This window comes from Bison bison, unplaced genomic scaffold, assembly GCF_000754665.1.
Source record: "Bison bison bison isolate TAMUID 2011002044 unplaced genomic scaffold, Bison_UMD1.0 scf7180017864495, whole genome shotgun sequence".
Taxonomy (NCBI): domain Eukaryota; kingdom Metazoa; phylum Chordata; class Mammalia; order Artiodactyla; family Bovidae; genus Bison; species Bison bison.
Window position 1 is genome coordinate 7,390,755 of NW_011495054.1, and position 13,502 is coordinate 7,404,256.

Sequence of the window (13,502 nt, forward strand, 5' to 3'; positions counted from 1 at the left end):
GGCCCCTCAGCATGGCCGCCGATGGGGCGCTAAGGCGGCTGTTTTGAACACGTGGAGGCGGCCCCCGTTCACCCAGTCAGCTGCACATTCCCGCAACCCCCTCGGTCCGGGTTCCTCTCGCGGGGTCCGCCGCCCTCCTCACCCTCCTCACCCTTTCGGCCTCCCTGAACCCTGGCCCCACGAGAGGTCCCCCCACCCCCAACCGCTCCTCACCGCCACATCCCCGCTCTGAGCTACGGCCGCCACGCCCCGGGTCCCCGGGTCGGCCGGCTCGGGGCTGCAGGCACTTCGCTTCCTGGCGGGGTTCGGGGAGAAGAAGGAGTAGAGCGTCTTCTGGCCGATCATCCCGAAGCCGAGTAAGAAGCCAACGCGCGCCGCCCGGGGTCCCGCAAGTTTGGCGCCAGCCGAGGTGGTCAACAGTTGGCGCCAAGCGGCCCGCGCATGCTCCAAATGGGATTCTGGGCGGGGGGCGGTGGAGGCCCCAACGCGCATGTGTGGGAGGGGCTGCGAAGAGAGAACCCTGGGGCCTAGTAGGGCTTCTAATTGTGTTTGAAAAGGGCGGAATCCCTTAGGTCTGTTCGCTTAGGTTTTGATTCTTTTATTCACTATTCTCAGCCGTCGTCCCTCTGCCTTGGGCAAGTCCCTCCACCTTTCAGCTAGTAAAAAGAACTTAAAGTCCCGCCCCATAGGGTTGCTATGGGAGTGAAATTAGCATTCAAATTAACTATACTTCAATTTTTTATTTTAATGGTTTAAAAGAAACAGTCACGGAACATCCCCAGTTTGTCCCTCCTGCGGTCTTTACACCTTGCGGGCGCTGTCTCCCTGCCTGGAAAACTTTTAAGTCTCTACTCGACACGCGTCCTCTGAAGGGTCTTCCCCTGCCCCACTTTCTAGCCTGACACTATTTATAGCTTCATCCAAAATAATTTTATTTAGGGACGTCGCTGGTGGTCCAGTGGTTAGGCCTCTGTGCTTCCACTGCAGGGGGTACAGGTTCGATCCGTCATCAGGGAAGTAGGATTCCACATGGTGCACGCCTCCCCCCCCAAATGATCTTATTCTCTCCTTGCTTATTTCTGTCTCCAGCCGTTTTAAATTATTTTTAAAAATAACATAAAAGCCACTTTGAAAAACAGTTTGGCAATTTTGTATAAAGTAACACATACACTCACTCGTCTGTGCTTAGGATTTCCCAGCCAAGAATACTGCAGCGGGTTACCATTTCCTTCGCCAGCGGATCTTCCCCACCCAGGAATCGAACCCGCGTTTTTTATGTCTCCTGCATTGGCAGGCGAGTTCTTTACGATCTAGCGCCACCTGGGAAGCCCATTTAACACATAGACTTAACATGTGCCCCTGCAATCCCATTCCTATTTACCTGAGTGAAATTAGAATCTATATTCACAGGAGAGCTTGTACATGATATATTCATATACTATATCTGGATTTTCCCCAAACTGGAAACAATCCAAATGCCCCTCAAGTGGCAAGTGGGTGACGGAACTGTAGAGAAGATAATAAAAAACCGGCGATAATGAAAGTTGACGTTTGTTTGGAGAACAGAAGCATCGTCTCACACATCCTCTCATTATTTAATCCTCATGGCATGGGTTTTGCAGTTCCCACTGTGCAGAGGAGGCAATTCAAGTTAAGGGATTTGTAGGAACCACACAGCTTCAGTGGAGGAGACAAATGGAAGTTACAAGGGTCTGATTGCAGAATTCGTACTCCTACCTATGACAATATGCTGGTGGCCCAGCTCCCTGTCGGGACGCCAAATTAATCCCCAGGGAGAGATGCCATCAACCAGCAGCTCCCAAAGGACTGGTGATCCCGCACAACTGTGAAACAAGTAACGACCCCGCACCACCGTGGTGCTTGCAATGCGCAGTGAGGGCCAACAGGTGGCGCCCGAAGACCGCCCACGGCTTTGTTTTGCAAATTTGCCTGGATTTTCTCCGGAGCGCCGCTGCAATCTACCCGGAAGCAGTTCTGTGGTCGGGGCGGGTAAACGTTTTCTCTTCCCCGCCAGCCCTTCCTAGAGTGTCTACAGGAACTGGAGTTCAGCGGGTGCTGAGATTTTTAAAGAGAACCCTCGGTACCACCACCCAACGCACGTATTACAGTTCTTATTTTCTATCAGAGTTCGGCGTGCTTGCTTATGACCACGTTTAACCGTTGTTAAACATTTAGATTCTGAATCATGTCCATTTCAAGATCCCAATACTTAATCTGTTAATACTTGTGTGGGAGGGCCTATCAGTTATCCACCCCTGTCCTTTGCAGGGTGGCAGGGGGAGAGAGAGAGAGACATGCTTTTCTGGGTGAATTTGGGCAAACCCCTGCTCCTCTCACCGTGTCACTTTCCCAGGTATAAAGTGAGGGATTGGATAGTAGTTTCCAGGTTTGCCAGTGGCATGCAAATTCCGCGGGGGCAGGGAGAGGGGGAGTTATTTCTTTAAAATTCCTATTTGGGGGGGATGGGTGGCAGGCACCTGGGTTTTGCAAGCCAGGCTGCTGATTCTGATACCAACCCGGGTGTGGGAGACCCCTGACCAGATCACCTCTGAGGGATCCTTCCAGCCTTAACCTCCTCTTTCTTCCTTTATAGGACTTGGTGTTAAACTTTTAAAATGGAACCTTAAAAATAGGAGGAATGCCCCTGTGGGACCACTTTGCAGAGTAGATTTTGGTGTTTGGGACAGACCCTGGGCAATCTCTCTTGGCTTGGCAATCAGCTCCCAGGTCTTCCTGTTGTGGAGACAAGATGGACAGATTCCTGGTAAAGGGGGCTGTTGGGAGCCTTAAGAGAAGGATGGAACAAGAGCAGACTGGAGGAGGCCCAGCAGGGTTGGCAGAAGAGGAGGGAAACAGCAAGAAAAATCCCAGGAGAGCAGCCCCAGGGAATGGAGTTGACTCAGCAGGCCTCACCTGGGGGCGCATTCGAGCGGAGGGCCTGGACTGCGATTACACAATCCTGTTTGGCAAAGCCGAAGCAGACGAGATTTTCCAAGAGTTGGAGAAAGAAGTGGAATATTTTACAGGTAAGCAGGGGATGGTGGCTGATTTGTACACACTACTGTGTGTCTGTGTTTAGAGAAATCTGAACTTAAGAGCCATAAACGGATCCCAGCACAAGCTGGAATCAAGATTGCCGGGAGAAATATCAATAACCTCAGATATGCAGATAACACCACCCTTATGGCAGAAAGCAAAGAACTAAAGAGCCTCCTGATGAAAGTGGGAGTGAAAAAGCTGACTTAAAACTCGACATTCAGAAAACTAAGATCATAGCATCCAGTCCCATCACTTCATGGGAAATAGATGGGGAAACAATAGGAACAGTGAGAGACTTTAATTTGGGGGCCTCCAAAATCACTGCAGATGGTGACTGCAGCCATGAAATAAAAGACGCTTGCTCCTTGGAAGAAAAGTTATGACCAACCTAGACAGCATGTTAAAAAGCAGAGACATTACTTTGCCAACAAAGGTCTATCTAGTCAAAGCTATGGTTCTTCCAGTAGTCATGTATAGATGTGAGAGTTGGACTATAAAGAAAGCTGAGCGCCGAAGAATTGATGCTTTCGAACTGTGGTGTTGGAGAAGACTCTTGAGAGTCCCTTGGACTGCAGGGAGATCCAACCAATCCATCCTCAAGGAAATCAGTCCTGAATATTCATAGGAAGGACTGACGCTGAAGCTGAAACTCCAATACTTTGGCCACCTGATGCAAAGAACTGACTCATTTGAAAAGACCCTGATGCTGTGAAAGATTGAAGGCAGGAGGAAAAGGGGATGACAGAGGATGAGAGGTTGAATGGCATCACCGACGCGATGGACATGAGTTTGAGTAAACTCCAGGAGTTGGTGATGGACAGAGAAGCCTGGCGTGCTGCAGTCCATGGGGTTGCAAAGAGTTGGACACGACTGAGCGACTGAACTGAACTGAATAACGGATGAGTTTGTTAATTAACACATACTCATGGCACCTCTGGGCCAAGCACCTTACTGGGTGCTTGCGATACAAACTGAATAACGGGAATCGCCTGTCCGCTGAGAGCTGGGAAGTTACTAGGCAATCCCTGTGCACCAGTTCTCAGTATCAGCTGGAGGACTCTGTTGCTTGTCAGCACTCCATTGCTGGCCCCGCCCCCTGCAGTCTAGTGTCCAGAGTTTCCGGTGCTGCTGACGCTGGAACCCACACTGAGAACCACTGCAGGGTGGCAGAGCACAGGGGAGTGTAGAAACGCCCATGGGAGACCCAGCCTCCATCAAGATCTGCATTAGCGCCATCTCCCCTGGACGCCCACACCCCTGCATCCCCGCAGTTGGCAACATCACAGTGCTAGCATGTAAGCTTACTTCATATTGCCCCAATTGTAGTCTCTTTTTTCTGGTTCTGCTGAGCAATTAAGTTACCGTGTTTTGTTTTTGTTTTTTAATTTGGACTAGAGCTGTTTCTCTCAGTGTTGGACAAGAATCACTGCCCTCACGGGAAGGCTTTGGGTGAGCCACAATCATTGTTGAGGAGGAGGTCCTCGGCCAGAGTAATGGACGTCACTCCTGTTGCACTTTCGCTCCTGAATGCTCAGGGAGCCAGTGGAGACTTCTGAGGCCCTGCCGTCTCTCCCCTGCACAGGTGCGCTGGCCAGGGTCCAGGTGTTCGGGAAGTGGCACAGTGTCCCAAGGAAGCAGGCGACCTACGGCGACACTGGGCTGACCTACACCTTTTCAGGCCTCACTCTGTCTCCGAAGCCCTGGATCCCCGTTCTGGAGCGTGTACGGGATCGTGTTTCTCTGGTGACTGGACAGACCTTCAACTTTGTGCTCATCAACAGGTGACACTCTGTCTTTACCTTTTTTTTTTTTTTCCAGGAGCATGGACTGGATTTTATAAACCTTCTGTCTCTTCCAAAAGGAAGAACTTAGGATTCCCCTGCATTTTACTCATTTGTACAGCAGATAATTCTTTAGCATTCTTGGGGCCCTAGTAGTGGAACAGCACCAGCATTTCGTCTTTATGGAGCGCCCACCTCAGGGTTGGGGGGCTTTCCAGGTGGCTCGGTGGTAAAGAATCCGCCTGCCAATGCAGGAGATGTGGGTTTGATCCCTGGGCTGGGAAGATCCCCTGGAGGAGAGCAGGGCAACCCACTCCAGTATTCTTACCTGGAGAATCCCATGGACCGAGGTTATGGGGTCCATGGCCTCGTAGGTGTGGGATTGCAAAGTGTCAGATGTGACTGAGCACACATGCGTGCACCTTGGCAGGGAGGGAGAGGCCGAGAGCTGATGAGTCATTGATAAATGTCTTGTAGAAAATTAAACAGGCTGATCTAAGAACATCTGAGAGGGAGGGTTTCTCAACAGCACTCGATGCTTTCAGCCAAATAATCCTCTTCTTGAGGCTGACTTCTGTGGTGTCAGATGGGCAGCATCCCTGACCTCCACCGACCGGATGCCGGGAGCTCCCTGTGGATGAGAAATGGTTGCCCGCCGCATCAGCACACGGATTCTTGCATCTTCCCATATACAGAAAACACTGAACTCATTAACCTGTGATGTCTGGTTTTCTTTAATTAACAAGAATCTTTTGATGTTCCGACTACCTGGTTTTTGTTGCAAAACCCCTTTATCCTGGCTCCTGCCTAGTCTCTTTGGGGCCATCGCTCAGAGCTGCGAGACCACCTCCCGGGCGTCAGTCCTCAGTTCTGTCTGCAGAATGAAACACGGTTTTCAACTTTTAGGTTGTGCGTTTTTTTCAAGGGTCCCTTTGGAGCAACGGAATGTCTCCAGACATCGCTTGAGTGCCCCGGGGAGGGCAGAATTGCCCTGGTTGAGAATTTGGGGTTTAGGGGAAGATGGTTAGAGGAGGGGTCAGGAAAGGGTAACATTGGAGCTTATAACTAAACCAAGGGAACGTGAGCCCCACAGGCCTCTGCAGGGAGAGCAGAGGGAGTTTGGAGTGTCTGTGGAGTGGAAATCCCACTGGTGGTGCCAGAAAACAGTGTATGAGGGAAAGAGGGGTATGGGGTGAGCTCAGCTCAGAGGTGGGCAGGGGCCAGGCGAGGAATACAGATTTTATTCTAAGTTACAGAGAGAAGGCATCTTATATAAAAAAGGTTTACAAATATGAATCAGGGGTACTGTAAGACGTGTTTGGCCTCTATCCACATGTGTGGGATTTTTGTTTGTGGCCGCACCATGTGACTTATGGGATCTTAGTTCCCCAACCAGGGACCCAACCTGGGCCGAGGCAGTGGAAGCGTGGAATCCTAACCGCTGGACCGCCAGGGAATGCCCTATTGGTGGGCTGTTTGAAAGCCTGTGATCAGAGGGCTGATAACAAAGTGAAAGGCTAGCTTCACTATGTAGACCAGGGGCGGCCCTTCAGCCCCTGCACGAACCTGGGTTTGTGGCACTGTTTCCTGGCTGGCGGACGAGGAGCCCCGGTGTGGGTGGCACGTTTCCAGAGAGGACTGTACTGTGAACTCTGCTCATTTTCTCACTGCAGGTACAAAGACGGCCAGGACCACATTGGCGAGCACAGGGATGATGAGAGAGAACTGGCTCCCGGGAGCCCAATCGCCTCTGTCTCCTTTGGGGCCTGCAGAGACTTCGTCTTCCGGCATAAGGATTCCCGGGGGAAGCACCCGTCCCGGAGGCTGGAGGTGGTCAGGCTCCAGCTGGCCCATGGCAGCTTACTCATGATGAACCACCCGACCAACACTCACTGGTACCACAGTCTCCCAGTCCGAAAGAAGGTTCTGGCTCCCCGGGTCAATCTGACATTTCGGAAAATCCTGCCTACTACAAAGTGAACAACATTGTTAACAGCAAGCGCTTCTGTTGGCTCCTTCGCTCTCCACTCCTAGAGGGAGCTGCTGTTTCTTTTACCAACAGGGAACACAGAACGGGTTTCACCCAAGCGCAGGGCTTCTTACGGGTACAACGCAGAACTCGGAGAAAGAGGACATTTGTATCAGACTGGTGAATTATGAAAGAATACCAGTTGATGTTTTTCCTAACAAAATGATTCTTTTATTGCTATAATACAGCAGATACAAAAGGTACCTTAGCAAATACATAAATCAACAGTTATTATGGCATAAACTATGAGTTTGACTCGGGTTTTTGCAAAAAAAAAGAAGTGACTGTAAATAACTGAATGCTAGAAATAAGATTATTTGGCTGCTAACTAACGCCTAATAATTTACAATGTGAGGAAGCAGGGGTAGAGAATGTGCCTAGAGATCATTCACATTTACAGCCGTAGCCGTGGCCCAGTCCCTGGCCTCTGACCAAAGGTCTGCTTACAACCAAACATTCAAAGGGGGCACTGTTCACACCCGGCACCTCTCTTTGATGGCAGATTTCAGAGTACACAGCGGCAGAAGGGCAGGTGCACAAAGCTACGGTTGGCCAGGCAGGTGAAGGCCACGTGACCTGGGCACGTGTTGCCCCAGGCTCGGGTATCACAGGGACGCTCCTTTCCCCATCAGAGCTGGGGTCTGCAACGAAGTCGGGAAGGGACACCTGCCGGGAGCAGAGAAGCTTCACGCTGCTCCTTTCTCCCTGATGCTCGCGGTCTGGAGAACTCTCACAGTCTTTCTGTCCGTAGCAGGACTTCCCAGTCCTCGGGACGCACACACACCTGGCCCAGTGGAATGGGGACTGCCCGGGCCTCCGGTGGGTTCAGCTGACACCAGGGTCTTGTCTGGGAGTGTCGCCAGCCTGCCCACCAGGGAAGCATGGTCCTCAGCCTGACCTGGGTGACCACGATGCACCTGATTCCAAATCTTACTCTGAGGAATCAGTCTGGACTTGGTATCCTTTCTTTTTTAAATAAAAAAATCTAGTTAAAACATAGATACCGCTGTGTCCTCGAAATTCCTTTGGCCCTGGGCTGCCTTCATGAGACTTACCTGAGGATGGGGGAGGGTGATCAGATGGGGCCTTCTGTATGAGGTACTGGAAACCAACACGTGTAGAATATGGATCTAGGACAGGATGATGGGACTAGGTGTCAGCCGCCATTGTGTGCTTCAAAAGTTTTCTTAAACTTCTTTCTTCCTTTTTTGTGGGATGGGATGGGCCGGACTTTGATGGCCATGGAATCGAACTCTTCACTTTACAGATGAGGAAACCGAGGTGTGGAGAGGTGGAGGCCCCGAGTGAGATCTGTGCCCTTCCTTCTGAATCCAGCTCTCATGCGGAGGCCGGGATTGTCTGTCTGTCTGTCTGTCATGGCCCCCAGCTCCACCTGTAAACCTCAGGAGCTCCACGTGGGCAATAAATAAATAGGTGAGAGTAATGGTCCACGGTGGGTCCTGGCGTGAGAAACGGTTTTCTACAGAGCAGGGTGGTCGTTGGTGCAGTGCAGAGGCCGCCAGGTTCTGGCTGTCGGGCAGTTATGTAATAAGCGGTGGCCACACCTCTCAGAGTCTAGGACACGCAAGATGATGGCAGCAAGGAAGCTGGTCACTTGTCACTGGTGAAGTAGAGACAGAATTCCCCCGAGGGGCGGGTTTGGCAGATGAGCTTTCACTACATGTAAAGACTCTGAAAGGTTAGAAAAAGACGTACAAAAGGGAAGGCGGGCGTGCGCCAGGCGTCCTCTGAGCTGTCCCTCTGCTCTCCATTCGGTCACTCTGCAACAATCAGAGCTTTGCAAAAATTGTCCGTGTGACTCCCAGATGAGGTCTGTTTTCCAGAAGGGACGTGCTACAAAAGCAGTTGAGAGTGAAAGGCACTTTTTTTTTCTGTGAAATTGTTGCCTTTAATGATTTCACTAATTCATCAGTTTTCGTGGGCCTTGCTTGCTTATTAAAAAGATCTACGCTGAAGCCCTGGAGGGTCAGACAGAGTTAACTCCCCTTTAAGAACACCTGATGCATCAGAATATATTTAAAAAAAGGTGGCTTCTGGAGTCTGGTTCCTTTTAATTACCTGTATCGGGTGAGTGACAAGACACGGTCTAGACACACATGGTGCCCGGTACCACCCTGGTGCAAGCTGTGCGGGGAGGGGGTGGGGGCCTCATCTGGTGTGAATCGGGGCCGCCAGTTCCTCTGTGGAGCCTGCTCTTACACCACACCAGAAGGCCACAGGACTCTAGTGGGGCTGCTCACACGCGCGCACACACGCCACACACACGCACAGACACACAGGGCTGGGACAGTGCTGGCGGCTCTCCAGCCCTGGGGCAGGGCAGGGTCATTCCTCAGACTTGTACTCCCGACCCTGCGACTGCATCTTGGAGAGGACGCGCTCGTAGAACAGGAGGTAGGCGCTGGAGGACAGCACCTCCTGCAGGCTGGCCTTGCGGACGGTGTCGTCGGAGACCCACAGCCACTGGCTGCTGGCAGAGACAGGGTTCTTGGCCGAGGGCGGGGAGCGCCGGTAGGTCACGAAGTGTCCAGAGTGCATGTCCCCGTGGTGGACGACCACGGCCATCAGCTGGAAGAGGTATGTGGAGGAGCTGAACGGTAGGAACAAACGCCAGTGGTTTACAAATACAACGAGGAAGGTTTAGAGGCAAAAGCAAAGAGTAGAGGACCCTAGCTGGATTCAATGACAGGGGACTGATGATGGCGCAGCCTGACAGCTGGACGCTATACAATGCTTAAAACGCAGACCTCCACTGACTGGCCTGGTGGGCCGTCCAGTTCTGAGGGTGTGCTTGCATTGTGTGGTATATGCACACAAACACACACCTTTACAGAGAGGAAAACCAAGACTTAACTGGTGATCTCTGGGTGGTGTCCCAGAGACCTAATTTCTTTCTTTATACTCTGTGTACATACTTTCTTACATATGTACATGTATACACACATACGCATAATATTTATGATTTATGGACTTCATAATTCTTATTTTTAAAACAATCAGTGTATGAGGCTTGTGAGTCTAAGGAGCAGCTCACCTGTAGTCAGGAACAGCTGGGAGGGGGAAAGGCATGGGGGTCGGCAGGGCGGGCAACAAAGACGGGGAGCAGGCGCCGTTCATGAAAATCTGTGTTTTGGGGCCCCCCGGGTGATTGCGAACTGCAAGAGAAAAAGGCCCGAGGTGATTAAGATGAGCAGCGGCTCTGGGTAAACAAAATGTGGTTTTTGCTTAGCTTGAGATTTAACTCCCTGATAAGGCTACAAAGGAAAAACAGATAACTTGATTTTGTACTATGTTGATTCATAAAACTTCCTACTTTTTTGTCTTCACCTGCTTTATTCCCAAACAGAAAAACTGTATCCCCCTCCCAGCCTCCTGCTCACTGTGACAGCTTTGTGGATCTTTGAAATTTCCAGGCCTGGCTGCTAAAGACACATGTCAGAGCCAAGCAGTGGCCCGCTTACTGGCCTGACCAAAACCAAGGCTTCTCAACCTTGAGGCTCTGGTCGCCCTTTGTGGGCGCTGTCCGGGTCACTTGCAGGATGCTGAGCAGCACCTCTGGCCTCCACTCACACCAGCGCCTCCTCTCCCGGCCGGCGGAGACAACCAAACACGCCACCAGCCCCAGCCCGGTGCCCCCGGGGCCAGACTCCCTGCTGAAAAGCACTGATCCCAGCCCGGTGCCCCTGGGGGCCAGACTCCCTGCTGAAAAGCACAGATCCCAGCCCGGTGCCCCTGGGGGCCAGACTCCCTGCTGAAAAGCACTGATCCAAACATTCTCTTTTCTCCGAATGTCAGCTTCTGAGGAGCGGCAGTCGGCAGGCGGAGACAGCAGGGATGTGTTCACGGGTGCAGATGAGATAATTAAAGAGATGTTTACATCTCTTCTTTCAAGTATCATATTTGGGGGCCTTTAATACCGACCAGCTACACTGTTGGCCTCTTTAACCACCACATTCTGAACACTAGCAGACCTGCGCCCCTACCTGGGAGAGGAGAAAGTGAGGCCAAGAGGCCCTTGATTTAAAACTGGGCCCTCTTCCCACCCCTGCTGCTCTACTCTCAAAGTTAATCTGTGGATCTGCTGAGAAAGGACAAAGCTCCGTCCCCCTGTGAGTGATGTCCTGCCAGGCCACGCTGCTACTGCTGCTAAGTCACTTCAGTCGTGTCCGACTCTGTGCGACCCCATAGACGGCAGCCCACCAGGCCTCCCCGTCCCTGGGATTCTCTAGGCAAGAACACTGGAGTGGGTTGCCATTTCCTTCTCCAATGCATGAAAGTGAAAAGTGAAAGTGAAGTTGCTTAGTCGTGTCCGACTCTAGTGACCCCATGGACTGCAGCCTACCAGGCTCCTCCGTCCATGGGATTTTCCAGGCAAGAGTACTGGAGTGGGGTGCCATTGCCTTCTCCGCCAGGCCACGCAGCTGGATGTAAAAACGAATAACAGTATTGAGGGGGCGGAGACTTCCCTGGTAGTCCAGTGGCTAAGACTGTGCTCCCAGTGCAGGTGGCCCAGCTTTGACCCCCGGTCAGGGAACTAGGTCCCACATGCCACAACTAAGACCTGGTGGGCCAAATAAATAAATAAAAATAAATATTAAAAAAAAAAAGAATAAAAGTAGTGAGGGGCACTAGGTGGGGAAAGGCCAGGGTGCAGGGAAGACAGTACTGGCTTGACTAGGAGCAGCAAACGAGGTGGGCGGTTGTGGAGGGAGAGTGGAACAGGACAGGATGTTCAGGCTTGGAGCCTTTAAAGTCAGTGGGTTTTCCCTCATTAATGAAGAACTAAACACATTACATACAAGACCTTTACAAAACTGCCCCACACTCCATTCCAGTTCCAGATGCCCCGTCTGGCACTCAGCCTCTGGAAGCCTTGGTTCTCTCTTCAGTGAGACTGAAGGTGATAACAGCTACCTGGCTTCACTGGTGCCTGAGTCAAGGATTAACCTCAAGGGAGGACTGTAATGGGATCGGATAAATCAGCAATTCAGTAAAGAAGTAGCAACCCAAGTAAGATGTTTAGGGATCTTCAGCCAGGATACCGCCTCCCCACATTTCCTGTCTAAAGGAGGTGATGGGAGGGAGGCTCAAGAGGGAGGAGATATATGTATACCTATAGCTGATTCCCTGGTGGCTCAGACGGTAGAGAACCCACCTGCAATGCAGGAGACCTGGGTTCGATCCCTGGGTTGGGAAGATCCCCTGGCGAAGGAAATGGCTACCCACTCCAGTATTCTTGCCTGGGGAATCGCGTGGACAGAGGAGCCTGGCAGGCTATAGTCCATGGGTCACAGAGAGTCAGACACGACTGAATGACTTTGACACATAGCTGATTCACACTGTTGTACAGCAGAAACCAACACAACATTATAAAGCAATTATCCTCAATTAAAAATTGAATATATTCACTAGGTGACTGTATGGGGGCAGAAAAGAAGAAATTCAGTGGACTGAGGCGAGTCAATTATTGTTTAGCCAGAAGATCAGAAAGCAACCTTCCTCCCTCCTGCCTGGGTGTTTCCATCCGTCATAGAGCTTTTAAAAACTAGACATCACTGTATCATTTTAACCTCTTTTATGAAACCCGCCTTCTCTCACCCCCAATCCTGCTGTTCTCAAGAACTGAAGCGCCATCGGGCAAGCCTGGCCCTGGTGGCGCCAGGGCCCGGAGGGTCCCTGTCTCTGCCCCTTGGACACACACCTGACTTGGGGGCTGCCGGCCCGTCCTGCAGCTCCAGCGCGGGCCCTGCTTTCTCACACTGCTCAGGGCTGCGGTGACCGGGCTTGTGTCCCAGGAGGTGGTACTTGTAGATGTCCATCATCAGGAACTCGCCGAACTGCACGTGCTCGTGCCGCTTCAGGGGCGTGCCGTGGCTGGACCAGCTCAGCCGCTGGAGGTGGATGCACAGGCACTGCGGGAGCTGCGGCGGAGAGACGGGAGGAGTGGAGGGCCGGAGTGGGACCCGGGGGGCCCCAGAGCAGAGCCAGACCTGGGGGTCCTGGGAGCAGAGCCGGATCTGGGGGGCTCCCTGAGCACAGCCAGACCTGGGGGTCCTGGGAGCAGAGCCGGCTCTGGGGGGCTCCCTGAGCACAGCCAGACCTGGGGGTCCTGGGAGCAGAGCCGGATCTGGGGGGCTCCCTGAACACAGCCAGACCTGGGGGTCCTGGGAGCAGAGCCGGATCTGGGGGGCTCCAGGGGCAGAGCTGGCCAGGTGTGTGGCATAGGCTCACCTTCCCCAGTTTTAATTGTTTGACAAATGTGGTCCTCTGGTGTTCCACCTTCTCCCCATTCAGCGTCCCTTTTGCCTCAATCTGAAATAAAGGAAACATCTCTCTGAAGAAATTCTTGAAACAGGACCCTCAGAGAGAGCAGAGGGCCAGGCTGGAGTTACCCCAGCATTCACTGGGCACTTGGCATCCACCTGCCAAAGGAACTCAGCTGCCCAGATATTTGCAAATTGGTTTCACCATTTTAAATGGGCTTCCCTGGTAGCTAAGCTGGTAAAGAATCCATCTGTGATGCAGGAGACCCCAGTTGGACTCCTTGGTTGGGAAGATCCCCTGGAGAAGGGAATGGCTACCCACTCCAGTATTCTGGCCTGGAGAATTCC

The 13,502-nt window shown here is 52.1% G+C and overlaps 3 protein-coding genes across 7 annotated transcripts in view; 1 reads left to right on the plus strand and 2 right to left on the minus strand.

Annotated features, from left to right (window-relative positions):
* The window catches only part of UNG (uracil-DNA glycosylase), an 11,078-nt gene extending 10,653 nt beyond the window's left edge, over positions 1–425 (minus strand). Inside the window, exon 1 of the mRNA XM_010828669.1 lies at positions 214–425. Coding sequence (XP_010826971.1) covers positions 214–345 — 132 coding nt within the window. The 5' untranslated portion in view covers positions 346–425. The remainder of the gene's footprint in view (positions 1–213) is intronic.
* A 1,580-nt stretch (positions 426–2,005) lies between these two features.
* ALKBH2 (alkB, alkylation repair homolog 2 (E. coli)) lies at positions 2,006–7,870 on the plus strand. Of its 4 annotated transcripts, none has more exons than XM_010828674.1 (4): positions 2,006–2,374; positions 2,615–3,047; positions 4,643–4,841; positions 6,515–7,870. In XM_010828674.1, the coding sequence occupies exons 2-4, from the start codon at positions 2,771–2,773 to the stop codon at positions 6,819–6,821; spliced, it is 783 nt and encodes a 260-aa protein (XP_010826976.1). In that variant the 5' UTR covers positions 2,006–2,374; positions 2,615–2,770; the 3' UTR covers positions 6,822–7,870. The 4 variants fall into 4 exon arrangements, with proteins under 4 accessions (XP_010826976.1, XP_010826977.1, XP_010826975.1 ...); XM_010828675.1 differs by having other exon boundaries at positions 2,023–2,120; XM_010828673.1 differs by having other exon boundaries at positions 2,023–2,116.
* Positions 7,019–13,502, minus strand: part of USP30 (ubiquitin specific peptidase 30) — a 22,526-nt gene continuing 16,042 nt past the window's right edge. The window contains exons 9-12 of one of the 2 annotated variants that reach the window (XM_010828670.1): positions 13,123–13,203; positions 12,593–12,812; positions 9,926–10,046; positions 7,019–9,481 (exon numbers count right to left, since the gene is read on the minus strand). In XM_010828670.1, the coding sequence (XP_010826972.1) occupies positions 9,217–9,481; positions 9,926–10,046; positions 12,593–12,812; positions 13,123–13,203 (687 nt within the window). In that variant the 3' untranslated portion in view covers positions 7,019–9,216. The remainder of the gene's footprint in view (positions 9,482–9,925; positions 10,047–12,592; positions 12,813–13,122; positions 13,204–13,502) is intronic. The other variant, XM_010828672.1, reaches the window with a different exon arrangement.

Excerpts from the sequence above, each read along its gene's own strand:
- ALKBH2 (XM_010828674.1), top strand. The coding sequence starts at position 2,771 with ATGGACAGATTCCTGGTAAAGGGGGCTGTTGGGAGCCTTAAGAGAAGG. Across the intron at positions 3,048-4,642 it reads AGAAGTGGAATATTTTACAG|GTGCGCTGGCCAGGGTCCAG; the intron begins GTAAGCAGGGGA and ends TCCCCTGCACAG. Across the intron at positions 4,842-6,514 it reads AACTTTGTGCTCATCAACAG|GTACAAAGACGGCCAGGACC; the intron begins GTGACACTCTGT and ends TTCTCACTGCAG.